At 44.1% G+C, this 15,053-nt stretch overlaps 1 protein-coding gene across 1 annotated transcript in view; it reads right to left on the bottom strand.

Moving 5' to 3' along the window:
* The window catches only part of CUL5 (cullin 5), a 105,729-nt gene extending 104,371 nt beyond the window's left edge, over window positions 1-1,358 (bottom strand). The window contains 2 exon segments of the mRNA XM_011926668.1: window positions 670-696; window positions 699-1,358. Coding sequence (XP_011782058.1) covers window positions 670-696; window positions 699-926 — 255 coding nt within the window. The 5' untranslated portion in view covers window positions 927-1,358.
* Between the last annotated feature and the right edge of the window lie 13,695 nt (window positions 1,359-15,053).

Here is a 15,053-nt window from a genome sequence, read left to right as displayed (position 1 = left end):
GCGCCCTAAAACGATGGTATCGCTTCATCAGTTGTCATCTGATTGTGCCCCGTAACGGGGGTGGGGGTTAGGAAGCAGTTTCCTAAGAAAAAGGAAAAAGATGAACTCAAGAATGGGAGAATTAGGAGGGAAGGTGTAACACGCAGAAAAGGGAGGAAGGAAAGGGAGGAAGGGGGGTGGAGTGGGAGGCACTGCTGGTCTGACTTGGAATTTCGTGCAGAGAGAACGAGAACAGAAATGGAAGAAGTGGGGGGTCGAGTCACTGAAACCTGTTAGGCAGCATTTTCTTGGTTTTTCCTTTGATGCGTCTTAGACACTGCTTTACAAGAAACTGAGACCTAACACTACTAACGGCCCACCTGGTCAGGACACCGCACGACCATTCATCTCCCGCTCCCAGCCAGAGCTGGTCCCTTGAAAGCATCGCTCCCCGCCAGCGCTCAGTCAGGCTTTTCTCCCAGCGGCCAGTCGGCGGGAGGGACCACCAGAGCCTGTCGACCCCAAGGCCACAGACCCGCCCGGTCCTCGCCGGCTGCCACCGCGGCTTCCCTGCCAGTGGACAACCCCTGAACACTCCCACATTTCGCAGCTGAACCTGAACCATGCCTTTCCCGAAGAGCAGAACCCAGCGGCCACACAGTAAAATCCAAGCTGCAGTGAGGGTCTTACCTTTAACAGATTAGACGTCGCCATGTTCCTTCAACTTGGACTCTCGCGAGACGACGCGAGAATTTGTGGCGCTCCCGGCCAGGCCTTGACCGGAGGCCGGAGTTCCCACCAGGGCCCAGGGCCCGCCGGCCCGCACCGGGGTGTGGCGGGCGCGTGGGCGGCGTGCCGACAGCGCTGACCTCGTCCCAAGCACCAGGAGCTTCCTCACTCTTGTCCCCTACATGGTCACCAGAGCTTCCCCACGCGAAAGACCTCATGCACGCGCTCAGGAAGACCGGAACGGCGAATGCTGCCGAGAAGGTAACGGGAGCCGACCTGACTTGGAAGAGGAAGCATCGACTCCACGAGCCTCCCTGACTCCCTCGGATTAGCCTTTGTGGTTGCACCCTCCGCGGCCACCCGCAACGAATTTAGCTCGGCTTAGGCCTGGCAGCTCAGGTTCCGCGGCCGCGTCACGTGACGCGAGGGCGGGGACGCGCTCGGGAGCGAGCGTGGGAGCCTGGAAGCCTCGGTGGGTCCCAAGGCCGCAACGAGGCCAGGACCGCGCCCTCTGCTGGCGGGACCTGGCGTTTTCCCGCACTCGTCCCCAAATCCCGGGCTCGGTGTTAAGGGAGTTGCATTGCCGTGAAATGTTTAAAACAGCTGTCTTCAATAATTGGTGCATAGAATGCGCCCAGTAAATATGTGTTGAGTGCGCAAGCGTGTTGACTCTTAATATTTATATTCAAGAATGCCTGGCACTTAGATAAAATATTGTTAACTGCTTTGGGAGGCCGAAGGGGGAGGATCACTTGAGGCCAGTTCAAGACCCTCATCTTTACAAAAAAGTTTGGGGAAAAAAAAAAGATTGTTTAGGTAATGAATATTAATCTTTGATTTTCTGAAGGCACATTATCCTAGAAGATCCTAAACTATAAGCCCACAGGTTTTACCCCTTCAGACCACAAACCACTGGCCAATAAGAGAATATAGTTTACATGTAGAACCCACAGGATACCTGGTATTGTATTATGCACGTTTACAAACAGCCTTCATACGGCCATAATGTGTAGAAATAAGTAAGAGCTCTTGACTAAAAGCAGAGAAGAGGGATGCACCTACTTAAAGAATCCAGTCAAGTAGTTAATACTTGTTTGAGCACTTGTAGGTACTAGGCACAGGAAATACAGGATTAAATAAAAGAGAAGACCTCTGCCCTCTTGGAGTTTATGGCCTAATAAAGTAGCCAAATGTTAAGCATGGTTACACAAGTCAAATATCACTTAGTGGGAGTTGTGATAAATACTGCAAAGAGGCCGGGCGCAGTGGCTCACGCCTATAATCCCAGCACTTTGGGAGGCCGAGGCAAACACCTGTGGTCAGGAGTGCGAGACCAGCCTGGCCAACATGATGAAACCCTGTCTCTACTAAAAATACAAAAATTAGCCGGGCGTGGTGGCGGGCACCCGTAATCCCAGCTACTCGGGAGACTGAGGCAGGAGAATCGCTTGAACCCTGAAGATGGAGATTGCAGTGAGCCAAGATCGCGCTATTGCACTCTAGCCTGGGCAACAGAGCGAGACTCCATCTCAAAATAAATAAATAAATAAATAAAATACAAAGAAGACAAAAAACTGCAAACAAAAAAATACAGTGTGCACTTGAGAGCGTAGGAGGGGAAAGGAAACTAGTATCCTAATCTCCACCCTTTGCTTATGAAAGGAACTTTATAAATGAACCTTAAGACACTTTTGAGAGTCTGATTTGAACATCCCACTGTCAACCGAAGCATTCCAATTTTCCTAACTCACTTGTCCTGGAAACACCACTGCTACAACTCTGGCTTCAATAAGTTCTCCGTTCCATTGACACCACCACTTGTTATCTGCCATTTCCTTCTGCTGTCACTCTTTCTCATCCAATTTAGAATCGGCCCACTGTTATAAAAATGTTTCAATATTTAAAATGCTTAAATATTTATTTCTTAAAAATAGCACAGGCACATAATACAAAATTCAGAAGGTGCTAAAAATAATACAATCAAAAGTAGGCCTTTCACTTTCTGGGGTGATGTAATGTTCTATATTGTGGTAGGAACTTCAGTTATTCAGGTGTATGCACTTGTCAAAACTCAGCCAGTATACCTTAAAATTTATGCATTTCAGCCAGGCACAGTGGCCCAGGCCTGTAATCCCAGCACTTTGGGAGGCGAAGGCAGGCAGATCACTTGAGCCCAGGGGTTTGAGACCAACCTGTGCAACATAGCTGTCAAAAAAAAAAAAAAATTAAAAAACACTTATGCATTTAATTCAAAAGAGAAAATAGTAAACAAAATTTGAGTTTAATGCTATCCATACTGAAGAATTTGGGAGTAAGCGAATCTATGTTTATAATTTACTTGGAAATGTTTCAAAAAATAAGACGAACTGATGGTTGGGTAGAAACATTGATAAAGCGGGCTGGGTGCGGTGGCTCACGCCTGTAATCCCAGTGCTTTGGGAGGCCAAGGCCAGTGGATCACCTGAGATCAAGAGTTCAAGACCAGCCTGGCCAACATGGTGAAACCTCGTCTTTACTAAAAATATAAAAAATTAGCTGGGCATGGTGGCAGATGCCTATAATCCCAGCTACTTGGGAGGCTGAGGCAGGAGAATCACTTGAACCCGGGAGGCAGAGGTTGCAGTGAGCCAAGATCGTGCCACTGCACTTCAGCCTGGGCAACAAGAGCGAAACTCTGTCTCAAAATATATATATACACCTATATAGATAGATAGATAGATAGATAGAGCTAGTATAATAAAATGTTAATGATAGAGTCTAGGTGGTGGATATGCTAGTGTTCCCTGTGTAAAACCAGCTCATTTATATGTTTAAAATTTTTCATAATTAAATATTTGGGGACAATTTTTTAAAAATAGGCCTGTCTTCCTCCACAGTCCCCCAGGCATCTGTTCTTTCTTCTCATAGACAGCGGTTACATTTCTTATGAATTCCTAGGACATTCTGTGCATGTATAAGCATTCATATATGTATTATTTTTTCTCTCCCCACAAATCATGGTATACTACTTGTATTCTTGAGCATACTTGTTTTCACTCAGCAGTGTGATATAAATTACTGAAAAAAATTATTTTTTTTCACACTTTCTTTTCTTCTTCTTTTTGAGACAGAGTCTTGCTCTGTCGCCCAGGCTAGAGTGAGGTGGCATGATCTCTACTCACTGCAACCCCCACCTCCCAGGTTCAAGTGATTCTCATGCCTCAGCGGCCTGAATAGCTGGAATTACAGACGTGAGCCACCACGCCTAGCTAATTTTTATATAGAAACGGGGTTTTACCATATTGGCCAGGCTGGTCTCGAATTCCGGGCCTCAAGCAATCCTCCCACCTCAGCCTCCTAAAGTGCTGGGATTACAGTTGTGAGCCACCATACCTCACCTTTGACCTTAAAAGTCAAAGCTTTTAAGTTGTAAGAGCGGCTTTGTGAAATTATGTTGGCAAGTAGAAATGAGCATATGTTTCTTCTTATATTTGTATAAGACATATAAAAAGCAACCGTTCCTTCTTATATTTCATAGCCTCTTACGTGATTAATTACATAGGAAAATGCTCAGAATATAATAGGTAAAAATATAGGATGCAAAATTCCACATATGTGCCATAATTCCAACTTTGTAAAAAAGCTAGTTTTATTTCCTACTCTGAATAGTGGATAAACTGGAAAAAATATTCAAAATGTTACCAGTGTTTGTGAGTAGTAGAAAATGGGATAATTTTACTTTTATTTATTTAAAATCTTTTTAAAAATCACCTGCTGACTGGGCGTGGTGGCTCACACCCATAATCCCAGCACTTTGGGAGGACAAGGTGGGAGGATCACCTGAGGTCAGGAGTTCGAGACCAGCCCGACCAACATGGAGAACTCCCTCCTCCACTAAAAATACAAAATTAGCCAGGCATGGTCGTGCATGTCTGTAATCCCGGCTACTTGGGAGGCTGAGGCAGGAGAATCACTTGAACCCAGGAGGGGAGGTTGCAGTCAGCTGAGATCATGCCATTGCATTCCAGCCTGCACAATAAAAAGCGAAATTCTGTCTAAAAAAAAAAAAAAAAAAGTCTGCTAATTTAAGAAAATTTAGCCATCATGTTAAACCAGAATACCTTACAAAATGAAAATTCTCTATAATCTTTTCTCTCCCACCTCCTAAAATATCTGCTTTTAACCGTTTGTTTTATTCTTCTCATTTGTTTTCTATGTATGCAGTAAAACATATGTAAAGGAGTTTCTCAAATGTGGCTGATCATTTACATCAAAATAACTTGGGGTGCTTATTTTAAAAGCAGATTTCTAGGCTCTGCCCTCTGAAGATTCTGAGTCTACAGGTCAGGAGTGAGGCCCCAAATCTACCTTTTCCCTAAGCATCCCAGGTGACTTTTCTTGTGCACCAATGGCCAAGAATTCTTGTGCATCAATGGCCCAGAATTTATCATAGAATGCTTAAGAGTGTGTGCTTTAGAACCAAACAGATCCTGCCATTTATGAGCTATGAGACATTGGGTACATTACTTAACCCTGCTGAGTCACAGTTTCTTTGTCTGTATCTGTAATATAATGTATTACAGTGGCTTGCACCTGTAATCCCAGCACTTTGGGAGGCCAAGGCAGGCAGATCACCTGAGGTCAGGAGTTCAAGACCAGCCTGGCCAACACGGTGGAACTCCATCTCTACTAAAAATACAAAAATTAGCTGGGCGTGGTGGTGGGCACCTGTAATCCCAGCTACTGAGGAGGCTGGGGCAAGAGAATTGCTTGAACCCGGGAGTCGGAGGTTGCAGTGAGCTGAGATTGTACCACTGCACTCCAGCCTGGGTGAGAGGGCAGGACTCCATTTCAAAAAAAAGAAAAAGAAAAAAAATGTATTATACATGTAAGCACCCAGTAAACGTAGTAAGAAGAAGACCTAACACATACAATGCTTATGATCATATGTCAGGCACAGTTCTATGCACTTTACATAGATGAATACATTTGATGAAGGAATTTAATTCCTCCTTATAGAGACTTTAAGTATGTTTTGTTTGTTTGTTTGTTTGTTTGTTTTGAGACAGTGTTTTGCTCTTGTTGCCCAGGCTGGAGTGTAATGACGTGATCTTGGCTCACTGCAACCTCTGCCTCCTGAGTTCAAGTGATTCTCCGGCCTCAGCCTCCTGAGAAGCTGGGATTATAGGCATTTGTCACCATGCCTGGTTACTTTTGTATTTTTAGTAGAGATGGGGTTTCTCCATGTTGGTCAGGCTGGTCTCGAACAACCTCAGATGATCCACCCGCCTCAGCCTCCCTGAGTGCTGAGATTATAGGCGTGAGCCACAACACCCAGCCTTAAGTATCTTTTAAACTTCACACCTGAGAAGAAGAAGGGTCAGGTAGCTGATGTGAATGATCCATCATTTAGAAGGGGAAAAATGATGATGGAAAGGATACAAAGGAGAAAATTTGCCTGAACCATGTTCTTGGTAAGGAAAGAGGATGGCACTTAGGGCACTCATAGGGAGAGGTGCACCTTGCTCAGCACCATGGACAGTCGCACCTACTAGTAGGATAGACGCGAGACAGTAGATGGGCTCTTGGAAGTGAAGGTTCTCTTCCAATGGCTTCTTTTCTCTAATTGAAGTTGGAAGCCAGGTCATTAGCTGATAGTGAGGATGATGTGAGGTTTAAGAAGAAAGAAGAGGAGAAGATGGGAAATTATTATCTATGATGGTGGGAAAGGAAAGAGAAATGTATAATGATTTCTGGGCAGCCCTAAGTGCCAACTTGAGACTAGTTATCCCAAATTTTAATTGAGATCTCTCAGCATAGCTAAGGAGACTAACATTCACCAAGGTTAATTAATGTGCCCAAGGTCTCACAGCTCCTAACTGGCAGGACTTGTTTGATTCAAAAGACATATTCAGCCACTTGGGTGCAGGCGTAGAATTGGATGTAACCAAAGTTGGGGTTTTGCTGAGAGAGAATGATGGAGGGCGTTGACCGTATATACAAGAGAGTGAGTATGATGATCGACCCTTGGATTTAAGCTGAATTAGGAGGGCAAAGAACAGTGAAAAGACAGTAGGGTCAAAGTACCGTGCATTCGCATTGGAGTCTAAGGATCTAGGCTGAAAATATAGGAAGTGATAGTTGGAGAATGAAATTGAGCTTAGGTTATTGGGAGCATTATGGGTAGTGACAAGGGCTACACTCTGATTGAGAGGGAGAGAGTAGTTGGCTGGGTGCGGTGGCTCATACCTGTAATCCCAGCACTTTAGGAGGGCAAGGAGGGCGGATCTCTTGAGGCCAGGAGTTGGAGACCAGCCTGGCTGTCATGGTGAAACCCCGTCTCTACTAAAAATACAAAAATTAGCTGGGCACGGTGGCGCACACCTGTAATCCCAGCTACTCAGGAGGCTGAGGCAGGAGAATCACTTGAAACCAGGAGGTGGAGGTTGCAGTGAGCGGAGATCACACCATTGCCCACTGACTGGGAAATAGAGTGAGACTCTGTCTCAAAAAAAAAAAAAAGAGAGCAAGAGAGAGAGTAGTTGAGGTGGAGACCAGAATCATTGGGAGAGGGGAGGTTAAGAAATGTAGAAGCCAGGCATACCTGATGCTTTTGGTGTTCAGTCACATCCTCTTGACCTATTTCTGATTTCATCAGTGGCTATGAAATTTCTATGTGAGCTCAGATGCCCCCAATACTTTCCCACGTGAAAAGAGCAGCTCTCCTTTCTGCTTGCACCTCGAGGTCTTCTCTGAAGGTCCAGGAGCCTGCTAGGTCCACAGACGACTGCAGCAAAGCACAAGGAAGACAATGCTTCCGGGAGCAACCGCCAACCGGGAGAGTCAGCAGCCACTGGGTGTGTGTCCCAACCTCTGTTCCGTTGGTGGACAATTTTATGGGGCACTCAAAATGCTTCCCAGAGGTCTTCAGTGGACTTGAGTCCCCTTTGTTCATGGTGGTGACCTTGATGGCACACTTTACAGAGGTTTTTCCTCCTTCCTTATCTTACTCTCTGTACTTTCTCATTCTTGCTTCTTGGGTTATCTCCCAAAGAAATCACTTGTATCCCAAGTCCTTGTTTCAGACTTGCTTTCAGGAGAAACCTTACTAAACACCAGGGTACTAATAATCTTTTTTTTTTTTTTTTTTTTTTAGACAGGGTCTTGCTCTGTCGCCCAGGCTGGAATGCACAGGCGCAATCTTGTCTCACTGCAACCTCTGCCTCCCAGGTTCAAGCAATTCTCTTGCCTCACCCTCCCAAGTAACTAATAATGTTTTATATAGATGTTGAAATCACTAAGAATGACCACAGGAATAATGCTGGAAAGAATGATACTGGAGTCAAGATCTAAATTCATTAAGGAATGAGGGTATATGACCTGGGAAGTCAGTACATGACGGAAAAGGAGCGTTAATGCATGAGTAGCTGCCTGACACGAGACTCAGACCTGAGTGTTTTTGGGGAATAGAGAGAATGATCTAGAAGTGGCAGTGGGAGCAAAGAGGACCCATGCATGAACTGCAGGCCCAGTGGTACATCAGCCATCTTGTTTTTTTTATTTTTTATTTTATTTTATTTTATTTTGTATTTTTTTTGAGACGGAGTCTCGCTCTGTCGTCGGGGCTGGAGTGCATCAGCCATCTTGTGAGAGAGATGCAGAAGAAGCAGCGACTTCAAGAGGGAACCAAGTTTCACTTCGAATAAAAAAGTAAATGGACTCCTTTGCTGCAGTAGTAAGTGCAGAAGCTGGGGAGGGACACTTTTACCCCAAGTCCACAGGATTCTTGGGAATTCTCCTAATCCTTGCTGGAAAGGGCAGGGAACCCAAGGAGAGCATGGGTTTATTTGGGGTACTGAAAATTCTGGGGAACAAATTGTAGTGACTAATTTGGAGCTGTTCTTCTCTAACTGTTGTATAGTCTCTTATCCTTTCAAGATTCATCTGTTAACCAATCGTTAACTAGGGCCGAAAGCTTATGCCTCGATTACATTTGGTATAAATATTTTCGATAAATAATGATATATTATTTAATTTAAAGATGAATTAAATAATATGGGGTTTGGCTGGGCATGGTGGCTTATGCCTGTAATTCCAACACATTAGAAGGCCAAGAACGGAGGATTGCTTGAGTTTGGGAATTCGAGACCAGCCTGAGCAATATGGTGAAACCCTATCTCTACAAAAAACACAAAAATTAGCCAGGCGTAGTGGTGCATGCCTGTAGTCTCAGCTACTGAGGAGGCTGAGTTGGGAGGATCACTTAAATCCAGGAGATCGAGGATGCAGTAAGCCGAGATTGTGCCACTGCACTCCAGCCTGGGTGACATAGCGAGAACCTATCTCAAAATAAAAATAAAAATAAAGTATGGGGCTTATACTATTCTATTTATGTAACAACCTCAATTACTGAAAAATAGCAAAAGTGTCTAAAAAATTTAAATATTGCAAAACCACATCCTCATGCACCACCAGATTTATCAATTCTTGAAAAAAACAGTGCTTAGGTATATGGTTTTTGGAAAAAATTGATTTTTTTTTTTTTTTTTTTGAGATGGAGTTTCACTCTTGTTGCCCAGGCTGGAGTGCAATGGCGTGATCTCGGCTCACTGCAACCTCCGCCTCCCGGGTTCAAGCAATTCTCCAGCCTCAGCCTCCCAAGTAGCTGGGATTACAGGCCTGTGCCACCACGCCTGGCTAATTTTATATTTTTAGTACAGATGGGGTTTCGCCACGTTGGCCAGGCTGGTTTCAAACCCCTGACCTCAGGTGATCTGCCCGCCTCAGTCTCCCAAAGTGCTGGGATTATAGGCAGGAGCCACCACAGCTGACCACAAATGGATACTTTAACCAACCCGATGGGCTGACCAACTTGCACGCTGTGGATTTGCTTAGGGTCCAGTTGTCTTCCACTCTATTAGCTAGTGTTGTTGACGGATGTAACTGGGACTAGATGCAGGTCTTCCAAATTGTGATCCAGGGCTCTTCCTGCCTGAAGGATGGTTTCAGAGATAAAATCAAAGAAAACAGAGACAAAAATGCTCAGGGCATGTTTCTCTTGTCCTGTGAGGTGGAACCTTCACTTCTGAACCTTCACCTTTCCTGAGGCTGCCTCTGACCCTGGTTCCTCTGTGCCCCTGTCTACAACTGTGGACTCGCTCCCATGATGTACCCTGACTCTTCACGTGGGACAGGTGGTTAACCTGAGATGGTTCTAGGTTTTCTGGTGTTTTTACTGGACTTGTTTGCTTATCCTCTAGACCTGTTTGCTCCAATGACCAAGTCAAGCTCACCTCTTCTCCTTTCCTCAGCCAGTAAATAGATTCTTCAGCCGCTGGAAACTCTCCTTCGAAAGAATGCAAGTCTGAGGTTTTCAACTCCAGGCTCCCTAACCTCCCACTTTGGTGCCCCCTCAGTGGCCATTGTTGGGTTTGCAGCAGCTGGGATGGGGAGTGCTCAAAACTCTATTTCAACAGCTACCCCCAGTGGAATGTCAGTTAACTACAGTGGCAAGAGCTACCTGAGATCAGGTCGACTTGGTTTAAGGAGAATTTCAGACAGATCCTCAAAGAAACACATGTACACAACACACATACACCAACACTTCTGATACTTGTTTTAATATCCATAATTGTTCGCTTTTTAAATACCAGAAAAGGCAAACAATGTATGTTGTCTAAGTGGCACTAAGTAGAAACAAAAATGTGCAGCTGTTGGAGAATTATGGTTTATTAATGCTATCATTTGGGAGATTCATCTAACTAGAAATTTATTTTTAAATTCTATAATAATACTTTTTATCCACTCTACTGTTACTTAAAAGCCTTATCTTATTTTTATTTTTTCATTTAATTAATTAATTAATTAATTTATTTATTTTGAGATGGAGTCTCACTCTGTCGCCCAGACTGGATTGCAATGGTGCAATTTCCGTTTACTGCAACCTCCGCCTCCTGGGTTCAAGTGATTCTCCTGCCCCAGCCTCCTGAGTAGCTGGGATTACAGGCGTGCCACCACTCCCAGCTGATTTTTGTATTTTTCGTAGAGATGGGGTTTCACCATGTTGGTCAGGCTGGTCTCGAGCTCCTGACCTTGTGATCTGCCCGCCTCAGCCTCCCAAAGTGTTGGGATTACAGGTATGAGCCATCGCACCTGGCATAACTTATTTTTAAATATGCTCAGTTCAGACAATTAACAAGATAAAAATGAACCATATGAAAATAAGATCTTAGAAATACAATTTACAGATTTACTTTAAGTGAAATTCAATTTCTTAATTGATTCATATCTGAAGTAAATTGTCAGAGTATTTTTGCTGTGCCAAAGCAATCTAATAGTTATAAAGGATATACTGTGCTATATTTTTGCTTAGTAAACTACTTATTACTCATAAAATTAAAGTACTGCAAAACTTCACAAGTCTAGGCAATGAGGTCACATCAACTGTGTTTTCTTTTTTTGAGATAGAGTCTTGGTCTGTTGCCCAGGCTGGAATGCAGCTGCGCGATCTCAGCTCACTGCAACCTCTGCCTCCAGGGTTCAAGCGATTCTTGTGCCTCATCTCCCGAGTAGCTGGGATTACAGGCGTGTGCCACCACGCCAAGCTAATTTTTGTATTTTTAGTAGAGACGGGGTTCCACCGTGTTGGCCTGGCTGGTCTCGAACTCCTGACCTCAAGTGATCCACCCGCCTCGGCCTCCTAAACTGCTGGGATTACAGGTGTGAGCCACTGTTCCTGGCCCACATCAACATTAATACCTAAATTTTGCTGCTCCTTTCACTAGCCTTCACTTCCCCCATCACTTTTAAATTTTTTTTATTTTGTTAGTCTCCAAGGCATCCTTCAAAATGCTCAGGATCAGTTCCGCTTATGTTCTTCCACTCCACTGAGCTCCATAATTCAGTCAGCTATCTAAAATATGTTGGTGATTTCAGAGAATATAATTAGAAATGCTGGCCGGGAGCGGTTCACGCCTGTAATCCCAGCACTTTGGGAGGCCGAGGCGGGAGGATCACAAGGTCAGGAGATCAAGACCACGGTGAAACCCTGTCTCTACTAAAAATACAAAAAAAAATTAGCCGAGGGCGGTGGCGGGTGCCTCTAGTTCCAGCTACTCAGGAGGCTGAGGCGGGAGAATGGCCTAAACCCAGGAGGCGGAGTTTGCAGTGAGTCGAGATCGCGCCACTGCACTCCAGCCTGGGCTACACAGAGAGACTCCGTCTCAAAAAATAAAAATAAAAATAAAAATAATTAGAAATGCTAATTATGAGCCAACTTAGAATATGCATAAGGGAACATACAGGGCTTAAAATATTTACATTGTGGTAGTAAAGCTGTATTGTAGAATGCATCTTGAAAGGTCAAGTGGTCTTTTTTTTTGAGAGAGGGTCTGGCTTTGTTGCCCAGGCCGGAGTGCATTTGCAGGGATCACAGCTGACTGTAACCTCAGCTTCCTGGGCTCAATCGTTCCTCCCACCCCAGCCCCGTGAGCGGCCTGGCTAATTTTTTGCTTTTTTTGTAGAGATGGGGTTTCACCATGTGGCCCAGGCTTGTCTCAAATTCCTGGACTCAAGTTCTCCACCACCTTTGCTTCCCGAAGTGCTGAGATTACAGGAGTGAGCCACTACGCCAGGCCCCAGGTGGTCATTTTTCCCTCTCTTCTGTTTGAATAGAACTTGTGCATTCTGTCATAGGTGGGGTGACTGGAGAACCACAGACTTCCCTTCAATTCCTGAAACTTAGAAGGGACGATAGCCTGAATCTTCCCACTAGGTATACACAATCAGCTCAGACTAACAGGAACAGCCTATTACATTCACCTCTAATATGAAATTAATTCTGCCAAATTAATCTGCATATTCAATAAAATTTCAATAAAATACTTCATTTTTTAAACAGAAACTTGACAAAACAATTGAAAAGGTGTTAGGGAGATAAAATGTGGAAGAACATACGAAGATATGGGCTTAAAAAAATGTTGAAGAAGGCCGGGCTTGATGGCTCATGCCTGTAATCCCAGCACTTTGGTAGGCCGAGGCGGGAGGATCACATGCCCAGACGAGCCTGAGCAATGTGGTGAAACCCCATCTATACAAAAAATACAAAAAATTTAGCCAGACAGATTGGTGGGTGCCTGTGGTCCCAGCTACTTGGGGGGCTGAGGCCAGAGGATTACTGGAGCCCAGGAGGTGGAGGTTGCAGTGAGCCTAGATCATGCCTCTGTGTACTCCAACCTGAGTGACAGGGCAAGATCCTGTTTCCAAAATAAATAAATAAATAATAAATAAATAATACATTTAGTGACTTAAAGTAATACAAACTTATTCTCTTATTGTTCTGGAGGTCAGAAGGCTAAAATCAAGGTGTCAGCAGGACTGCACTCTTTCTAAAGGTTTCAGGAAAGAATGTGTTCCTGGCCTTGTCCAGCCTCTGGAAGCTGCCCAGATTCCTTGGTTGGTGACTCCTTTCTCCATCTTCAGAGCCAGCAGTGTAGCGCCTTCTGTCTTTGACTCTGCTCTGCTCCCCTTTACTTCCATTCACATGTGACCTTTTTTTTTTTTTTTTTTTTTTTACTTTAACCTTCATGCCTTCCTCTTACAAGGACCCTTGTGATTATATTGTGGCCATGTGGAAAAGGTTAAGCTCCCCATCCCAAGATCCTTAACTTGATCACGTCTGCAAAGTCTCTTTTGCTATGTAAGGTAACATGTTCACAAATTCTGGAAATTAGAATGCGGTCATCTTTAGGGGGCCATTGTTTGTCTTCGACACATACCAGCAACTCATAGTCACTCTTATTTCATGTATACTCCAACCCACTTGTAATCTATAGCATAGCATTTCATTCATAAACATTTTAGTGTGTATTTCTAAAGGATAAGAGCTCTGTAGAAAAATAATACCATTATGACACCTAAAAACTAACAATAATGTTTTAATATCATTGTTTAGTATTCCAGTTTCCCTGACTGTCACATCATTCCTTTTTTTTTTTTTTTTTTTTTTTTTTTGGAGATAGAGTCTTGCTCGGTTGCCCAGGCTGGAGTGGAGTGGTGTGATCATAGCTCACTGCAGCCCCAACTTCCTAGGCTCAAGTGATCCACTTGCCTCAGCCTCCTAAGTAGCTAGGACTACAGGCACATTCCACCACTCCCAGTTAATTTTTGTATTTTTTGTGGAGATGGGGGTCTCACTACATTGCCCAGGCTGAACTCCTGGACTCAAGCAACGTTCCCACCTTGGCCTCCCAAAGTGCTGGGATTACAGGCGTGAGCCACCATGCCCAGCCACATAAATCTTTTTTATGGTTGAATCAGGAACATATGATCAATACAATATATGTGGTTGATGTATCCCTTAAGTCTTTCTAATTCATAATCTTCTAAGATGGACACTGAGATACCCCACCCCGATCATCCCTCTGTCAAAGACTTATTGCCCCAGATTCTGGGAGTGCTGTTGACAGGCAACATTCAGCTAGCAGTTTCCTCAGGGATTGCCTCAGTGGCAGAGAGCCACGTTACCCAAGGCCACACCCTTTCTGTGTGATAAGAAAGCCAAACAGCCTTATTGCTGATATGGAGGAGGTTTTAGAGGTCTGGATATAAGATCGAAGCAACCACAACATTCCCTTAAGCCAAAGCCTAATCCAGAGCAAGGCCCTAACACTCTTCAGTTTTATGAAGGCTGAGAGGAAGCTGCAAAAAAAAAAGTTTGAAGCTAGCATAGTTGGGTTCATGAGGTTTAAGGAAAGAAGCTGTCTCTGTTTACATAAAAGTGCAGGGTGAAGTGGCAAGTGCTGATGTAGAAGCTGCAGCAAGTTATTTAGAAGCTCTAGCTAAGATGACTAATGAAGGTGACTGTGATAAACAATAGAGTTTCAATGTAGACAAAACAGCCTTCTTTTGGAAGAAGTTGCCATTTAGAACTTTCATAGCTAGAGAGAAGTCAATGCCTGGCTTCAAAGCTTCAAAGGACAGACTGACTTTCCTGTTAGAAGCTAACATTGCTGGTGATTTTAAGTTGAAGTCAGTACTTATTTACCATTCAGAAAATCCAAGCAGCATTAAGAATTATGTTAAATTGGCTGGGCGCAGTGGCTCACGCCTATAATCCCAGCAATTTGGTGAGGTTGCAGTGAGCTGAGATCGCGTCACTGCACTCCAGCCTGGGCCACAGAGCGAGACTCCATCTCAAAAAAAAAAAAAAAAAAATTATGTTAAATCTACTCTGCCTGTGCTCTCGAAATGGAACAATAAAGCCTAGATGAAGCACATCTGTTTATGATGTTCTTTACTCTTTTAAGCCCATTGTCGAGACCCACTGCTCAGAAAAAAAGATTTCTTTCAAAATGCTACGGTTCATC

The sequence above is a fragment of the Colobus angolensis genome, unplaced genomic scaffold, assembly GCF_000951035.1.
Source record: "Colobus angolensis palliatus isolate OR3802 unplaced genomic scaffold, Cang.pa_1.0 Scaffold7, whole genome shotgun sequence".
Lineage (NCBI taxonomy): Eukaryota > Metazoa > Chordata > Mammalia > Primates > Cercopithecidae > Colobus > Colobus angolensis.
Note: the sequence above shows the minus strand (reverse complement) of the source record. Positions and strands in the feature narration are given on the sequence as shown.